The 17,322-nt window shown below is 44.6% G+C and overlaps 1 protein-coding gene across 1 annotated transcript in view; it reads left to right on the forward strand.

Annotated features, from left to right (window-relative positions):
• Window positions 1-17,322, forward strand: part of atp6ap2 (ATPase H+ transporting accessory protein 2) — a 38,912-nt gene that overhangs the window by 12,641 nt on the left and 8,949 nt on the right. Inside the window, exons 4-6 of the mRNA XM_078409205.1 lie at window positions 2,631-2,726; window positions 4,229-4,366; window positions 16,584-16,637. Of these exons, the coding sequence (XP_078265331.1) occupies window positions 2,631-2,726; window positions 4,229-4,366; window positions 16,584-16,637 (288 nt within the window). The remainder of the gene's footprint in view (window positions 1-2,630; window positions 2,727-4,228; window positions 4,367-16,583; window positions 16,638-17,322) is intronic.

The following is a 17,322-nucleotide window of genomic DNA, read 5'->3' on the forward strand; positions in this document are numbered from 1 at the left end:
CAGGAGAAACGGGGCCGACTTCAGTGCCTTTTCCCTGTTCCCCCATGCACGGCCACGGGGGCAATCCCCGCCCGGCAACGGCTCCATGGTTGTGCCGAGGGGGGAGCGAGGGGAAGGGGGGGGGGGGGAGGGGAGGGTGCTGCACCAATGCGGGTCCACTTGGTCTAGTATATTATTAAAACTCTGTGTGTTTATTTGATTATTATTATTTTGTGTCATCACACAACTGTTTGCCAATAGTGAGCAAATTTTAGTGCCACATCGTTGGCCTCTGCAAGATCATTTACAGTGCATGTGTCATGCAGCATCTCACAGCTCAGGAGATGTTCCATAGTCTGGAGGCCCCGACCGCACTCGCAGTCTGTCGCATCTTCAGTATATCCCCACTTTAGCAAGTTCCCAGAGATTGAGCCTTCTGGATGGTGCACTGCAGTCCAGGGGATAGACAGAAGAAAGGAAACTTCTGTGTGATTTCAAACACTGAGGTAGCAAAGGGTGGTCTTTCATCCTCTGATTGTCTGAGGCGTTCTTTTTGACTGGTTGCAGCTCTTCTGATTCCAGGCGGTGCATGTTGTCAGTGTTGGTAGGTTTCACGCATCCACTGATGCAGCGACAGCTTGTGTTTAGCACAGGATCAATCTTCCTTGCATGAGCTGAGCGCTCCCATACTTCGCAGACATACTCGGCAGTGGAGAAGCAGAGAGCCAGAGCTATTGATCGAATGTTTTTAGAATTTGCTCCCCATTTTGAGGTACTTAGCTTGCTAAGAAGAGTATTTCTAGAACTGAGTTTTCCTTTAAGCTTGGTAATATGTGCTTTGTAGGTTGTTTGTTTGATGATGCCTTACTTTTGTGCCCCCGTCATACGATAGCGTGACAATTTTAGGCCCACCTTACTCACCATTGTCCTGGGGTCACCTTAATGCAAGTTTCATTCAAATTGGTCATATTTTTAAAGTTCTAGACATTTTAAAGTTTAAAAATTACATATTCAACTTACGGTCGCTGTCTTCAGCGTTCAACGTCACAATGGAACCCGTCTGAGTGACTGGAGTGGCAGCCAATGAGGGAGGGGGGCCACGATGTCCGCCGGGGACAGGGCCCGCCAGAGTGACCGGAGTAGCGGCCAATGAAGGGGGGGGAGACCCACGAGCTGACGCTAACTTTAATAGATGCGCTCCCCCCCTCCCTGCCGGGAGGACCGGCGTCCGTCTCGGCATGCCCCACGCCTGACCTTCCTCCCGTGGTGCAGCGCGGTGGCAGAGAGTCCAACAAGGTTGCCGTCTCCGCCATTCGCCGCAGGTCCACGGCTCGCTCTGGCTGCAGCGCTGGCGGCACGGGGCCGAGGTGAGTGGCACCCTCTCCCATTCTCTGTCCCCCCATATCCACCCACGGCCCGGGGGGACAGGGAAGGGGCTTTGTCAGTTGGGGAGGGTTGCCGGGCCCGCAAGTGTGTGTGTGCTGCGCTGCCCGCCAGGAGGTGCAGTCCCCGCTCCCGCCCGGCCCCAGAGCCCCAGACCATCACCGACTATATAAGGCGGGTTGAAGCGGGATGGAGTACGGAGGAGGGGGAAGTGCCGGAGAACTCCTAAGAGTGGTAGGGGAGGAGGGGGGTTTTGGGGGGATGGAAGTAGGGGGAGATACGGGGGGTTGAGGTGGGATGGAGTGGGGAGGTTCGGGTGCTAGACCAATGCAGGAGAGGTTTGGGGGGTGAGGGGGGATGGAGTGGGTGATGGAGGGGGGGTAGATGATGGGAGGGGGGTATAAGGGGGATTGAAGAGGGATGGAGTGGGTGAGGAGGGGGTTGAGGTGGATGGAGTGGGTGAGTGGAGGTGGGGATAAGGGGGGATCGAGTGTGGGGAGGGGGATGGAGTGGGTGAGTGGAGGTGGGGATAAGGGGGGATCGAGTGTGGGGAGGGGGATGGAGTGGGTGAGTGGGGGGGGGGGGGGAATGGGGGAGGAGGTGCTGGACAAATGCAGGAGAGGTTTGGGCCCAACGGGTCCACTTGGTCTAGTGTAGATTAAAATTACTGATGATAATTGCTTTGGGCAACTGTCAAGCCCATTCTCTCCATGGACTTTGCAACTATTTGCGCTTAATCATTCAAAACATTTGTCTCATCTGCAAGCTTTTAAAGAAAAAAGGAATCTCTGTTTTTTTTTGGGGGGGGGGGGGTGGTTAAATATATTCCCTTTCACATTGCATAATTACCAAAATGTGTAACTTCATATGTAACTTGGAGTTTCATCTGTAACTGAATCTATCATGTTCAGTGCTATGGTGCAATAGTGCCAGAGCACTACAGCTACAGTGCAAAAACGTTGCAGCATACTTGTAGATCTGTTTCATAGAAGGATGACTGAAGAAATATTTCCTGGCTACTTATCCAACCCTTTTAATCTCATTGAAACCCATCTTCCTTGAAGTGAATAGTCTCTTGCCTATTCCAACTATGGGTGCATCTTGAGATTAGTTATCCTTTGTCACCTTCTCTGTTCAAATGGAGTTTGAAATCCACTATTAATAACAACCTGCATTGAAGAGAGAGATAACTGCATGATCTCTTCCGCAGCATATCATTTCATACAGTGCAATGTGTTGCAAATCATTTAACCCTTGTTTCATTGCAGCCAGTTCCTTTCACTTTGGATATTGTTTCCAATTCTATCCAATCAATGTTTTCCGAAGAGACACCAGTGATTCTGCAGCTGACCCCCAGTGAGGAGGTGAGTGATCAGGTTATTTTATTATTCCATGGCTCTGCAGGGTATGAATAGACCATTCTTAGTCTCTTAGCTGATTCCTTGTAACCAGCACAGCCTAGTTCATAGGGTCGGAAGAAGGGTCCCACCAAAAGGCCACCTATCCGTGTTCTCCAGGGATGCTGCCTGTCCTGTGAGTCATTCCAGTGCTATCTTTTTTGTAAACCAGCATCTGCAGATCTACAATCTATTTCATGGTTATGTTAACAATGATTAAAAATGTTACGCAAAACTGGACCACCCTAGGTACGTAGATGTCCAGCTGAAATAAAATTGTGACCCATTGAACAGCATGCGAACGTCCTGTGAGCTAAATGCTATCTTTACCTGGAAATTCATCAAACAAGGCCATCCCTCCCAATGGCACCTTTGACTACAGCTATTGACCAACAGCTGGTTCTATCTAAAGTATGTCAGATGGAGCAGGCAGATGTACTTGTTTACCCAGCTGCAAAGACCTGTGAAGTGGACAGTCTAGAACATCAATTTGGATGCCCCACACATTTATGGGCAAATAGACTTATCTCTAAAGGTTAGCCTTGTTGCGCCACTGAAAATGGATGGATTGAATGAGTGGCTTTGGGTAACCCAGTGCTACCTACCCCCACTTGAACCCAGTTTCTGAGCAAGTGATGATATTCTCTAATTTTCCACATTTTTTTATCATTTTCTTACAATACACAATAGACAATAGGTGCAGGAGTAGGCCATTCGGCCCTTTGAGCCAGCACCGCCATTCAATGTGATCATGGCTGATCATTCACAATCAGTACCCTGTTCCTGCCCTGACTCCGCTATCATTAAGAGCTCTATCTAGCTCTCTTGAAAGCATCCAGAGAATTGGCCTCCACTGCCTTCTGATGCAGAGAATTCCACAGATTTACAACTCTCTGACTGAAAAAGTTTTTCCTCATCTCCGTTCTAAATGGCCAACCACTTATTCTTAAACTGTGGCCCCTGGTTCTAGACTCCCCCAACATTGGGAACATGTTTCCTGCCTCTAACGTGTCCAATCCCTTAATAATCTTATGTTTCAATAAGATCCCCTCTCATCCTTCAAAATTCCAGTGTATACAAGCCTAGTCGCTCCAGTCTTTAAACATACGACAGTCCCACCATTCTGGGAATTAACCTAGTGAACCTACGCTGCACTCCCTCTATAGCAAGAATGTCCTTCCTCAAATTTGGAGACCAAAACTGCACATAGTACTCCAGGTGTGGTCTCTCTAGGTTCCTGTACAACTGCAGAAGGACCTCTTTGCTCCTATACTCAACTCCTCTTGTCATAAAGGCCAACATGCCATTAGCTTTCTTCACTGCCCCAAATGCCTTACTCTTCAAGCATCACCAGTGTCTGATAAGGCAACAGAGAACACACCAGTTTGTTAATGTCTTGATTCTTAGTTCAAGTTTTGTTTGTGAAACTGAATAATGAAAATGATTTACAGAGATTTCTGTTGTTTTAGAGACTATACATGGTTGGGAAGGCAAACAGTATTTTTGAAGATCTTCCAGTGACATTACGACAGATGAGAAACCGTTTATTCCAGGACAACTCTGTTTTAAGCTTGATTCCTTCTAATTCTTTGGATAAAGATAATGAGGTAAGAGAAAGTAGGAAGTTTTACTTTCCTTTTGACTAAACACAGTGAAACTCTGATAATTTACAATGCTAAAGACCTTGGTGCCAGACTACATAATTTTCCCGGCTATTGGATATTGTTCCCTAATAATGCCCCAAAACACTTTAAATTTATTTATTTAAAATATTACACAATATTATATTTTCCCATAAGCATGATAATTTCAAGGAGAGCATGGAAACAAGGGCCCCAGTGAGCACAAAGGGAGTGTGGCAAATATCATCTGGTGTACCAGATACCAATCAATCAGGATTTCCAGATGGCTGGATGGATAGATTATTGAAGTTTGACTAATCTTACATGGCAGCGCTCGAAGTGCAGAACTGTTCTTAGATGTCATTTCATGGAATTCTTTGTTTTTGCTCTTTACCTCTTAACTCTGTCCCAGGAATGATTTAATATACCATGCAGGGAACCTTCCCAAAGTTTCTCAGATCCAGCAAAGTAAACTAAGCCATCATGGGGTGTTGGGGTGTAAGTCAGGCAAGCAAAGATGCTGCAACTGGATTTCAGTAGTTTGGCTCTTGAACACAATGCTGGGTTTATGTTTCCCAATTAACAAGAAAAGCTGTGCAATACTTCAATAGGAACACGATTAAACTTGCTGTGACAGTGTTCTACGTAACATACAGATTATTCTTTCTAAGATTAATCTTGATTTTTTGGGTGGATTGGTGATAGCTATTGATTTTAACATTTCTTAGAAGTGATCAATGATACCTTTTCCTGAATAGAAGAAAGTCAGTATATTTGAGCATTTGAATGTCCAGAGTCTTCCTGCATGGCTGAACTGAATGCACCACGTCAGATAGAGGCAAATACTTAGTTGGTTCATATTACTGAGGGGATAGTTTCCTTGTAAACATCATCATTTTTAATCATTCAAATACTTTCAAAGACACGAGTCTTTGGCTGCGAGTCTTCGGTGAGGAGGTTACGCTTGTTTTTGAGCCTGAATTGTTTTCGACTTCACTAAAGTAATGGCGGACAAGTTGGTACAGTGTGTTTCCTGCAGAATGTGGGAAGGTAGGGACACCGCTGGAGCTTCTGGGAGCTACACCTGCAAGAACTGTGTCCAGGTGCAGCTCCTGAATGGACGTTTGGCGGTTGGAAAAGCAGCTGGAAGACCTCGGGGCCATCTGGGAATGCGAGAGTTTCCTGGACAGGACCTACTGTGAGGCTGTCACTCCAAGGGTCCAGGTCGAGCGAAGGTGGGAGACCGTTTCAGGGGTGGTGAACGTGGACTACAGGAGACCCCGGTGGCTGTGCCTATTGCAAACAGGTACACCCTCTTGGGAACTGTCGGGGCAGAAGACGCTTCCAGTCCGAGCGGCGGACGTGTTGGCAGATCTAACCTAGGCAAGGAAACTCGACCGGGGAGACTGAAGTCAGGAAGAGCCATAGTAGTGGGTGACTCCACTGTCCGAGGTACGGACAGTAGATTCTGTGGCGGCAGGCGGGACTCGATGATGGTCTGTTGCCTCCCTGGTGCCAGGGTTCAAGACATCAAGGAGCGGCTTCAGAACATCCTAGCGAGGGAAGGCGATCAACCGGAAGTAGTTGTGCATGTGGGCACGAACGACATTGGGAGGAAGAGGAAGGAGATACTGCGACATGAGTTTAGAGAGTTAGGAAGAAGACTGAGAAGTAGGACGTTGAAGGTGGTTGTCTCTGGACTGCTACCTGTACCTCGTGCTAGTGAGGGCAGGAATAGAGAGATCGGGGATATGAATGTATGGCTGAGGGGCTGGTGCAGGGAGCAGGGATTTAGATTTCTAGACCATTGGGATCTCTTCTGGGGTAGGGATGACCTGTACAAAAGGGACGGGTTACACCTTAACAGCAGGGGGACCAACATTCTGGCAGGTAGGTTTGCTAGTGCTACACGTGTGGCTTTAAACTAAGTAGTGGGGGGGAGGGGTTGACAAACTGGGAATATGAAGATGGAGTTAAAGGGGAAGCGAATAACATATATAACATATATAACATATATAACAACTACAGCATGGAAACAGGCCTGTCCGGCCCTACCAGTCCACGCCGACCATTCTCCCTGACCTAGTCTCATCTACCTGCACTCAGACCATAACCCTCCAATCCCCTCCTATCCATATACCTATCCAATTTACTCTTAAATAATAAAATCGAGCCAGCCTCCACCACTTCCACCGGAAGCCCATTCCATACAGCCACAACCCTCTGAGTAAAGAAGTTCCCCCTCATGTTACCCCTAAACCTTTGTCCCTCAATTCTGAAGCTATGTCCCCTTGTTGGAATCTTCCCCACTCTCAAAGGGAAAAGCCTACCCACGTCAACTCTGTCCGTCCCTCTCATAATTTTAAAAACCTCTATCAAGTCCCCCCTCAACCTTCTACGCTCCAAAGAATAAAGACCCAACCTGTTCAACCTCTCTCTGTAGCCTAAGTGCTGAAACCCAGGCAACATTCTAGTAAATCTCCTCTGTACCCTCTCCATTTTGTCGACATCCTTCCTATAATTTGGCGACCAGAACTGCACACCATACTCCAGATTCGTCCTCACCAATGCCCTGTACAATTTCAACATTACATCCCAACTTCTATACTCGATGCTCTGATTTATAAAGGCAAGCATACCAAACGCCTTCTTCACCACCCTATCCACATGAGATTCCACCTTCAGGGAACAATGCACAGTTATTCCCAGATCCCTCTGTTCCACTGCATTCCTCAATTCCCTACCATTTACCCTGTACGTCCTATTTTGATTTGTCCTACCAAAATGCAGCACCTCACACTTATCAGCATTAAACTCCATCTGCCATCTTTCAGCCCACCCTTCCAAAAGGCCCAAGTCTCTCTGTAGACTTTGAAAATCTACCTCACTATCAACTACTCCACCTATCTTAGTATCATCTGCATATTTACTAATCCAATTTGCCACACCATCATCCAGATCATTAATGTAAATGACAAACAACAGTGGACCCAACACAGATCCTTGGGGCACTCCACTAGACACTGGCCTCCAACCTGACATACAATTGTCAACCGTTACCCTCTGGTATCTCCCATTCAGCCATTGTTGAATCCATCTTGCAACCTCACTATTAATACCCAACGATTTAACCTTCTTAATCAACCTTCCATGTGGAACCTTGTCAAATGCCTTACTGAAGTTCATATAGACAACATCCACATCCTTGCCCTTATCAATTTCCCTGGTAACCTCTTCAAAAAATTCAAGAAGATTAGTCAAACATGACCTGCCAGGCACAAATCCATGTTGACTGTTTCTAATCAGGCCTTGATTATCCAAATAATTATATATATTGTCCCTAAGTATCTTTTCCATTAATTTTCCCACCACAGACGTCAAACTAATAGGTCTATAATTGCTAGGTTTACTTTTAGAACCTTTTTTAAACAAAGGCACAACATGCGCAATGCGCCAATCTTCCGGCACCATCCCTGTTTCTAATGACGTTTGAAATATTTCCGTCATAGCCCCTGCTATTTCTGCACTAACTTCCCTCAATGTCCTAGGGAATATCCTATCAGGACCTGGAGACTTATCCACTTTTATATTCTTCAAAAGTGTCCGTACCTCCTCTTCTTTAATCCTCCTAATTTCCATCACTACTCTACTTGTTTCGCTTACCTCACATAATTCAATATCCTTCTCCTCGGTAAATACCGAAGAAAAGAAATTGTTTAATATCTCCCCCATTTCTTCCGGCTCAGCACATAGCTGTCCACTCTGACTCTCTAATGGACCAATTTTATCCCTCACTATCCTTTTGCTATTGACATATCTGTAGAACCCCTTGGGGTTTACTTTTACATTACTTGCCAAAGCAGCCTCATATCTTTTTTTCGCTTTTCTAATTTCCTTTTTAAGATTCCTTTTACATTCTTTATATTCCTCAAGAACCTCATTTACTCCCTGCTGCTTATATTTATTGTATATCTCCCTCTTTTTCCGAACCAAGTGTCCAATTTCCCTGGAAAACCATGGCTCTTTCAAATTATTATTCTTTCCTTTCCACCGAACAGGGACATAAAGACTCTGTACTCTCAAAATTTCACCTTTAAATATCCTCCATTTCTCTATTATATCCTTTTCATAAAACAACAATTTCCATATCACTCCTTTTAAATCCTTTCTCATCTCCTCAAAATTAGCCTTTCTCCAATCCAAAATCTCAACCCTTGGTCCAGATTTGACCTTCTCCATAATGATATTGAAACTAATGGCATTATGATCACTAGACCCAAAGTGCTCCTCAACACATACCTCCGTCACCTGACCCATCTCATTTCCTAACAGGAGGTCCAACACTGCCCCTTCTCTGGTAGGCACCTCTACGTATTGCTGCAAAAAACTATCCTGCACACATTTTACAAACTCCAAACCATCCAGCCCTTTAACAGAATGCGATTCCCAGTCTATATACGGAAAATTGAAATCACCCACAATCACCACTCTGTGCTTACTACTAATATCTGCTATCTCCTTACATATTTGCTCTTCCAATTCTCGTTCCCTATTTGGCGGTCTATAATACACCCCTATAAGTGTTGCTAAACCTTTCTCATTTCTGAGTTCCACCCAAACAGCCTCCCTAATCGAGCCTTCTAGTCTGTCCTGCCAAAGCACTGCTGTGATATCCTCCCTGACAAGCAATGCAACACCCCCACCTCTTGCCCCTCCGATTCTATCACATCTGAAACAATGAAATCCTGGAATATTTAATTGCCAATCGCAACCCTCCTGCAACCATGTTTCACTGATCGCCACAACATCATACTTCCAGATGTCAATCCAGGCTCTAAGCTCATCCACCTTTCTTACAATGCTCCTAGCATTAAAATATACACATTTAAGGGACCCATCATTTCTTATTCTCAGTTTATTTCTTTTCCCTTCTTTCTCTCCTACATATTGGGTCTGAGTGTTTCCCTTTTCTGCCTCCTGCCTCACACACTGCCTGTTAGCTATCTGTCTTTGAGTCCCTCCCCCCAACCGTACTAGTTTAAAGTCTCCGCAATTATTTTAGCAAATCTCCCCGCCAGGATATTGGTTCCCCTCGGGTTCAGATGCAACCCGTCCTTTTTGTACAGGTCATACTTCCCCCAGAAGAGGTCCCAATGATCCAGAAACTTGAAACCCTGCTCCCTGCACCAGTTCCTCAGCCACGTATTTATCCTCCACCTCACTCCATTCCTATTCTCACTATCGCGTGGCACAGGCAGTAAGCCTGAGATTATTATTTTGGAAGTCCTTTTTTTTAACACTCTTCCTAGCCCCCTGAATTCTCTTTTCAGGACCTCTTCCCTTATCCTACCTATATTGTTGGTACCTATATGTACCACAACCTCTGGCTCCTCTCCCTCCCCTTTCAGGATATCCTGGACACGCTCAGACACATCCCGGACACCGGCACCAGGGAGGCAAACCACCATCCGGGTCTCCCGACTGCGTCCACAGAAACGCCTATCTGACCCCCTCACTATAGAGTCCCCTATTACTACTGCTCTCCTCTTCCTTTCCCTACCCTTCTGAGCAACAGGGCCGGACTCCTTGCCAGAGGCCCGGGCACCGTCGTTGCCCCCAGGTAGGCTGTCCCCCCCAACAGTACTTAAACAGGAGTACTTATTTCCAAGGGGTACAGCCACCGGGGTACTCCCTAGTCCCTGCCTCTGTTCCTTGCCCCCCCTAACAGTGACCCACTTGTCTACCTCCCGTGGTCTAGGAGTGACCACCTCCCTGTAACTCCTATCTATAACCTCCTCACTCTCCCTGATCAGACGGAGGTCATCAATCTGCCGCTCCAGGTTCCTAATACGGTCCCTTAGGAGCCCCATCTCGTCACACCTGGCGCAGATGTGGATGTCTGGAAGACTATCAGACTCCCAGATTCCCCACATCTGACACCCAGAACAAAAAACTGCCCTGGCAGTCATACTCTCCAAACAAAGCCCCGCGCTCGGTTACTAAACCTACCGCCCGGCCGCTACTCCAACCGCTCCAACCGCCCACCCAAAAGAACTGAGTGATCTCCTGGGAGAGGCGAAAAACCGGATAAAAAACCCAGGCCAATTTGGGAAAAAATCCGGGAAATTCCTCTCCGACCCCAAGCTAGGCGATCGAAACTAGTCCGGGAGATCACACAGGTCTTACTCCTTACAATCCCCACACAATCCCCACACGAATACGGGAGAAATTGCAAAGGACTCTCGAATGAATGGGAAGGGAAGTTCTAGAAGGGATAAGAGAGTAAGGTCAGGGCCAATTGTGACCGGTGTGAGAGGGGAGATGAATACCGAAATTAAAGTGTTGTATTTAAATGCGCGAAGTATAAGAAATAAAGTGGATGAGCTTGAGGTTCAGTTAAACATTGGCAAGTATGATGTTGTGGGAATCACTGAGACATGGCTACAAGAGGACCAGGGCTGGGAACTGAATATTCAGGGGTACACAACATATAGAAAAGACAGACAGGTGGGCAGAGGGGGTGGGGTCGCTCTGTTGGTGAGGAATGATATTCACTCCCTTGCAAGGGGTGACATAGAATCAGGAGATGTAGAATCAGTATGGATAGAAATGAGGAATTGTAAGGGTAAAAAGACCCTAATGGGAGTTATCTACAGGCCCCCAAACAGTAGCCTTGACATAGGGTACAAGTTGAATCAGGAGCTAAAATTGGCATGTCGCAAATGTAATGCTACGGTGGTTATGGGAGATTTCAACATGCAGGTAGACTGGGAAAATCAGGTTGGTAATGGACCCCAGGAAAGAGAGTTTGTGGAGTGTCTCCGAGATGGATTCTTAGAACAGCTTGTACTGGAGCCTACTAGGGAGAAGGCAATTCTGGATTTAGTGTTGTGTAATGAACCTGATCTGATAAGGGGACTCGAGGTAAAAGAGCCATTAGGATGCAGTGATCACAATATGATAAGTTTTACTCTGCAAATTGAGAGGGAGAAGGGAAAATCGGAAGTGTCAGTATTACAGTATAGCAAAGGGGATTACAGAGGCATGAGGCAGGAGCTGGCCAGAATTGACTGGAAGGAGGCCCTAGCAGGGAAGATGGTGGAACAACAATGGCAGGTATTCCTGGGAATAATGCAGAAGTTGCAGGATCAATTTATCCCAAAGAGGAGGAAAGATTCCAAGGGGAGTAAGAGGCACCCGTGGCTGACAAGGGAAGTCAAGGACAGCATAAAAATAAAAGAGCAGAAGTACAACAAAGCAAAGAAGAGTGGGAAGCCAGAGGATTGGGACTCTTTTAAAGAGCAACAGAAGATGACTAAGAAGGCAATACGGGGAGAAAAGATGAGGTACGAGGGTAAACTAGCCAATAATATAAAGGAGGATAGTAAAAGCTTTTTTAGGTATGTAAAGAGGAAAAAAATAGTCAAGGCAAATGTGGGTCCCTTGAAGACAGAACGGGGGAATTTATTATGGGGAACAAGGCAATGGCAGATGAGTTGAACCGGTACTTTGGATCTGTCTTCACTAAGGAAGATACAAGCAATCTCCCAGATGTTCTCGTGGCCAGAGATCCTAGGGTGACGGAGGAACTGAAGGAAATCCACATTATGCAGGAAATGGTGTTGGGTAGACTGATGGCACTGAAGGCTGATAAATCCCCAGGGCCTGATGGTCTGCATCCCAGAGTACTTAAGGAGGTGGCGCTAGAAATTGTGGACGCATTGGTGATCATTTTCCAATGTTCTATAGATTCAAGATCAGTTCCTGTGGATTGGAGGGTAGCTAATGTTGTCCCACTTTTTAAGAAAGGAGGGAGAGAGAAAACGGGAAATTATAGACCAGTTAGTCTGACATCAGTGGTGGGGAAGATGCTGGAGTCAATTATAAAAGACAAAATTGCGGAGCATTTGGATAGTAGTAACAGGATCGTTCCGAGTCAGCATGGATTTACGAAGGGGAAATCATGCTTGACTAATCTTCTGGAATTGTTTGAGGATGTAACTAGGAAAATTGACAGGGGAGAGCCAGTGGATGTGGTGTATCTCGACTTTTAGAAAGCCTTCGACAAGGTCCCACATAGGAGATTAGTGGGCAAAATTAGAGCACATGGTATTGGGGGTAAGGTACTGACATGGATAGAAAATTGGTTGACAGACAGAAAGCAAAGAGTGGGGATAAATGGGTCCCTTTCAGAATGGCAGGCAGTGACAAGTGGGGTACCGCAAGGCTCGGTGCTGGGACCGCAGCTATTTACAATATACATTAATGACTTGGATAAAGGGATTAAAAGTACCATTAGCAAATTTGCAGATGATACAAAGCTGGGTGGTAGTGTCAACTGTGAGGAAGATGCTATGAGGTTGCAGGGTGACTTGGACAGGTTGTGTGAGTGGGCGGATGCATGGCAGATGCAGTTTAATGTGGATAATTGTGAGGTTATCCACTTTGATGGTAAGAATAGGAAGGCAGAGTATTATCTGAATGGTGTCAAGTTAGGAAAAGGGGACGTACAACGAGATCTGGGTGTCCTAATGCATCAGTCACTGAATAAGGGGTAGGCCATTTAGAACTGAGATGAGGAAAAACTTTTTCAGTCGGGGAGTTGTGAATCTGTGGAATTTTCTGCCTCAGAAGGCAGTGGAGGCCAATTCTCTGAATGCATTCAAGAGAGAGCTAGATAGAGCTCTTAAGGATAGCGGAGTCAGGGGGTATGGGGAGAAAGCAGGAACATGTTACTGATTGTGAATGATCAGCCATGATCACATTGAATGGCGGTGCTGGCTCGAAGGGCCGAATGGCCTCCTGCACCTATTGTCTACTGCAACATATGCTGGTGGTGAAGAAAATGCATGTTTTGATATGGTTGGGGAGTCTAGCAAGCAAGCAGTTTTATGTTGTTTTGCTTCAGGTGTTGCTGAAATTGCAAGAAATGTAAGAAGTTTTATCATTTGTCTTCTGCCTAGCAGAAGATGGAAAAGCTTTTGGGAGATGGGAGGCAAGATTTCTACCCTAGTATATCGGCTTGTAGCAAGCCCTTGTAACAAGTTTTTAAGTGGTTAGCCTGATAAGTTTCTGATCAATTGAGGCCGATAGGATGTTGATTGGATTCAATGGTGCCATTCTTATCCAAGGAATGATGATTAAATTCTTGCTGGAAATGATCATTGGCAAGCAGCTGTATGGTGTGAAAATATTGCGTAAGACTTCACAGTGAATGGTCGGGACCTGGGCAGTGTTGTAAGGTAGAGGGATCTAAGAGTATTGGTACATAGTTCCCTGAAAGTGGTGTCATAGGTAGATACGGTGGGTTAGATGGCTTTGGGTACATTGGCCTTCATCAATCAGAGTGTTGAATATAGACGTTGTGACATTATGTTACAGTTGTACAGGATGTTGGTGATGTCATATTGGAGTAATGTGTTCGGTTGTGGTCGCTTTGCTAGAGGAATTATGTCATTAAGCTGGAAAGAATGCAGAGAAGATTTACGAGGATGTTACCAAGACGAGGGGGTGAACTATAGGGAGAGGTTGGGCGGGTTACTTGGAGTGCTGGAGGCTGAGGGGTGATCTTATGGAGGTGTGTAAAATCATGAGGGGAATAGGGTGAATGCAGAATATTTTACCCAAGGCAGGGGAGTTAAAAAAAATAGGACTGGCACAAAGGGCCAAATGGCCTCCTCCTGCACCTATTTTCTATGTTTCTATGACATTTGTTTAAGGCAAACTTTCTCACTGAAGATGGTGGGTATATGAATTAGCTGCCAGAGGATGTAGTTGAGGCAGGTACTATAACAGCATTGAGATTAGCTTGGATGGGGCATCTTTGTCGGCATGGATGAGTTCGGCTATAGGGCCAGTTCCCATCCTCTTATCACATGGCGTCTGAATATTGGCTTTCAAGAGAGAGTTAGATAGATAGCGGAGTCAGGGGAGAAGGCAAGAACGGGGGCACTGATTGTGGATGATCAGCCATGATCACAGTGAATGGCGGTGCTGGCTCGAAGGGCCTACTCCTGCACTTATTGTCTATTGCTAAAGTGCTCCTAAATACAGGCATGGATGGCTTTGTTGCAAAATGTTGCAAATGGAGCTGGACACTCCAATTTCAATGTGGTATCCTGATTCTGATATTGTGGGCAGAAAATCATTGATGAAACATGATTGAGCCAAGAATTAACGTCTCCAGGGGCTGAGTTGATTTGGCCTGATGCTAGATGATTACCTGCATGAATCCCATTGTGGCCAATTTTAAGTGAGCTTTTTGATGCCATTTTCTGTTAATACATGCCTCACTGCTCCTCTAGATATTAATTGTTAACAGCTTTTGGTCTAAGTCTGTAGCAGAGGGAAAAAAAACTGCACATCATTGAGCAATTTATAGGTGAATAATCATTGTTTGATAGCGTCTTTCATGATAAATTAATGGGACAGTGATTGGCCACATGATTCTTTTTCCAGCTTTCCTTCTCTCCCTGGTGTCCTATCCAAAAATGGAATGCCAACCTACATCCTCTAGCATAAGGCTTAATTCACAATTCCTGTTATACACCAATGAATTCTGGAACGTTTTCTGAGGAAGAGCAATTTGCAAATCATCATTAGAATATTTTCCAATTTTGTTTTCTCAATATTTTTCAGGAAAGAGTTCCATGTAACTCAAATAGTTCTCAAACAGCATTTTATTAGCAACACATTGGTACAAAATTTGCAGTTTATGATGAAGCAACACTGCTTCTTCAGTTACAAGACGCATTCCACACAGAACTAACAATTGTGGGAAATTTGCTCTTTAAACACTATTTATGTCAGAGATCCATTTGAGAGGATCAGTGATGTAAATTACCACAACAGTACAAGATCCTTGCACTATTCTTGGTTACATAAAGGAAAGTTTTTTTAAACTCGTGAGAGTATTGAATAAAAATGAGATCCCTTGTGTTAGTGAATTAAAATGCACAACTCTTAAGGCCTGATAATACGCTAAGCAGTAATTATTGATTGAAGTAAAGCATTAATGAAACACAGCGTGTCCATTGCCCTTCTGGTGCTGCCCTTTCCGCCTGCTCGAGCATTCATATAGATCTTGTAACTCAGTTCCATTTTCCAGAACTTGCTATCTTTTGACTCTTGTTTTAAACAATCACAATGACTCTCTGCAACCCTCTCCAGAGAGAGGCATGGGTTCATGACCCTCTGAATGAAAGGTTTCTCCTACCCACTCCTGAACATTCTGATACTGTACTCCTGGTCCTAGCTCATCAGTTTCAATGAGATTGCACCTGATTCTTAACTCTAGAGAATGGAGTCTCGTTCTAGTTGATCATTCATGAAACCTGTCAGCCTGGAACCAATCTAGTTATTGCTGCACACTCTATGGAATGCACATCCTTTCTTGGTGAAGGAGAGCAAAAGTGTACATTGCTGGAGTTAACAGCTCAGATTTTGTGCAACATAAGGTTTTCGGTTCCAATAGTATTGTCTCATTGAGATGCAGCAACCTGGGGCTTGCCTGAATCAGGCACCGAGAACTAGAGCGCAGACTGGACTTTGAAAATGGTGCCTCTTGCATGTAGGGTCCGTAGACTATTTCTGTACACTTTACTAATCAGGGATGTGCTTGGGTATGACGATACTTTACTGGACTGTAGGTAAGAAAATCATTTCATTGTGCATTTACATGTGACAATAAAAGCACCATTGAACTATTGAGTATATAATCATTGGGAGCAACTTTAGGATTATTGCTTAAACTGTGCATGCATAGAAATCTTTAGTTTTGAGTTGTGATGGCATTTGCCTATTAAAGCACTTTAATTGTTATAGCAAAATAAAAATTATTAAAAATAATCTGATCCCTTTCCTTTTCTGAGGAAATATTGGGTAAGGTTTTTTGAAGTGTCATTTTCCATACATGGATGAAAACTGCCCCAGCTTTTTGTTTCTATCCAATGGTACATGTTTTGTTGTGGGCATGGTGGGTCAAAGAGCCTGTTTCTGTGCTTTATGGCAAATGAACCTCTTGCCATATATTTGTAAATTGTTAACTTAAGTCTGTAAGAAGTCAGCTTTTGTATACCTAGTTTTAGAGCTAGTAGTGAAATACCTTGGATGTTTTTTTTGCATTTATCCATGCAGTAGAATACATTGTTCCCCCACCCCCAATAAATAAGTATTTTAAAAGCTTTTGGTGTTTTCCTTTCAGGTTGACCTTCTGTTCCTTTCAGAACTCCAAGTTCTTCATGAAATTTCTGCATTGGTGAGTTAAGAGCAACATTACATTAAAACAAAAAGTATTTTCTAGACAGTGTGATTATTTAAAACTTAGCAGATGTTAAGGTTAACAAATTAGCATTATTTTATATTTAATCTAAAACCATATGTAGGTGCTTGACAAGTGAGGCATATTATTGCCAGCACCGGGCAAAAAATCGTTAGCTGGTAATTTCATAGTGACATGTCTGATTTTTGAGGAACAGGAAGCTCCTTGACTTGAACACAAAGCCATCTGCTTGTGAAGTCTGCCTTATTTCCTGCAAAATTCAGCATTTATTTGAAATTTTGCCCTGGCAACTTGTATTTATGACCAACAGATCTCCAGCAATAACCTTCCCTGTTAGAGTTTGATTAACACTGCAGTAATCTTTCCTTGCCTCTTTTGCTTGTTCTTGCCAACTTATACTGAAGAGGGTATCTTGGATGTCTGTGACTGGAACCCTCAACTTGAGAATGCGTGTAGCAGAGATGGAGAAATTATGAGAAAGGTGGCATTCTTGCAAGGGATGTGTGTAGGTAACTGAAGGATTTGGTGGGTTTATAGTAGAAGTCTGGATGGCCTGTCTCTTGAAATGGGGAGACGGATCAAAAAAGGGTCAGAGGAGTCATAAACATAGCACAAAAAGTAAGGAAATTTGTGTTTGGTAGATTATTTCTTTGTTGTAACA

The sequence above is a fragment of the Rhinoraja longicauda genome, chromosome 12, assembly GCF_053455715.1.
Source record: "Rhinoraja longicauda isolate Sanriku21f chromosome 12, sRhiLon1.1, whole genome shotgun sequence".
Classification (NCBI taxonomy): domain Eukaryota; kingdom Metazoa; phylum Chordata; class Chondrichthyes; order Rajiformes; family Arhynchobatidae; genus Rhinoraja; species Rhinoraja longicauda.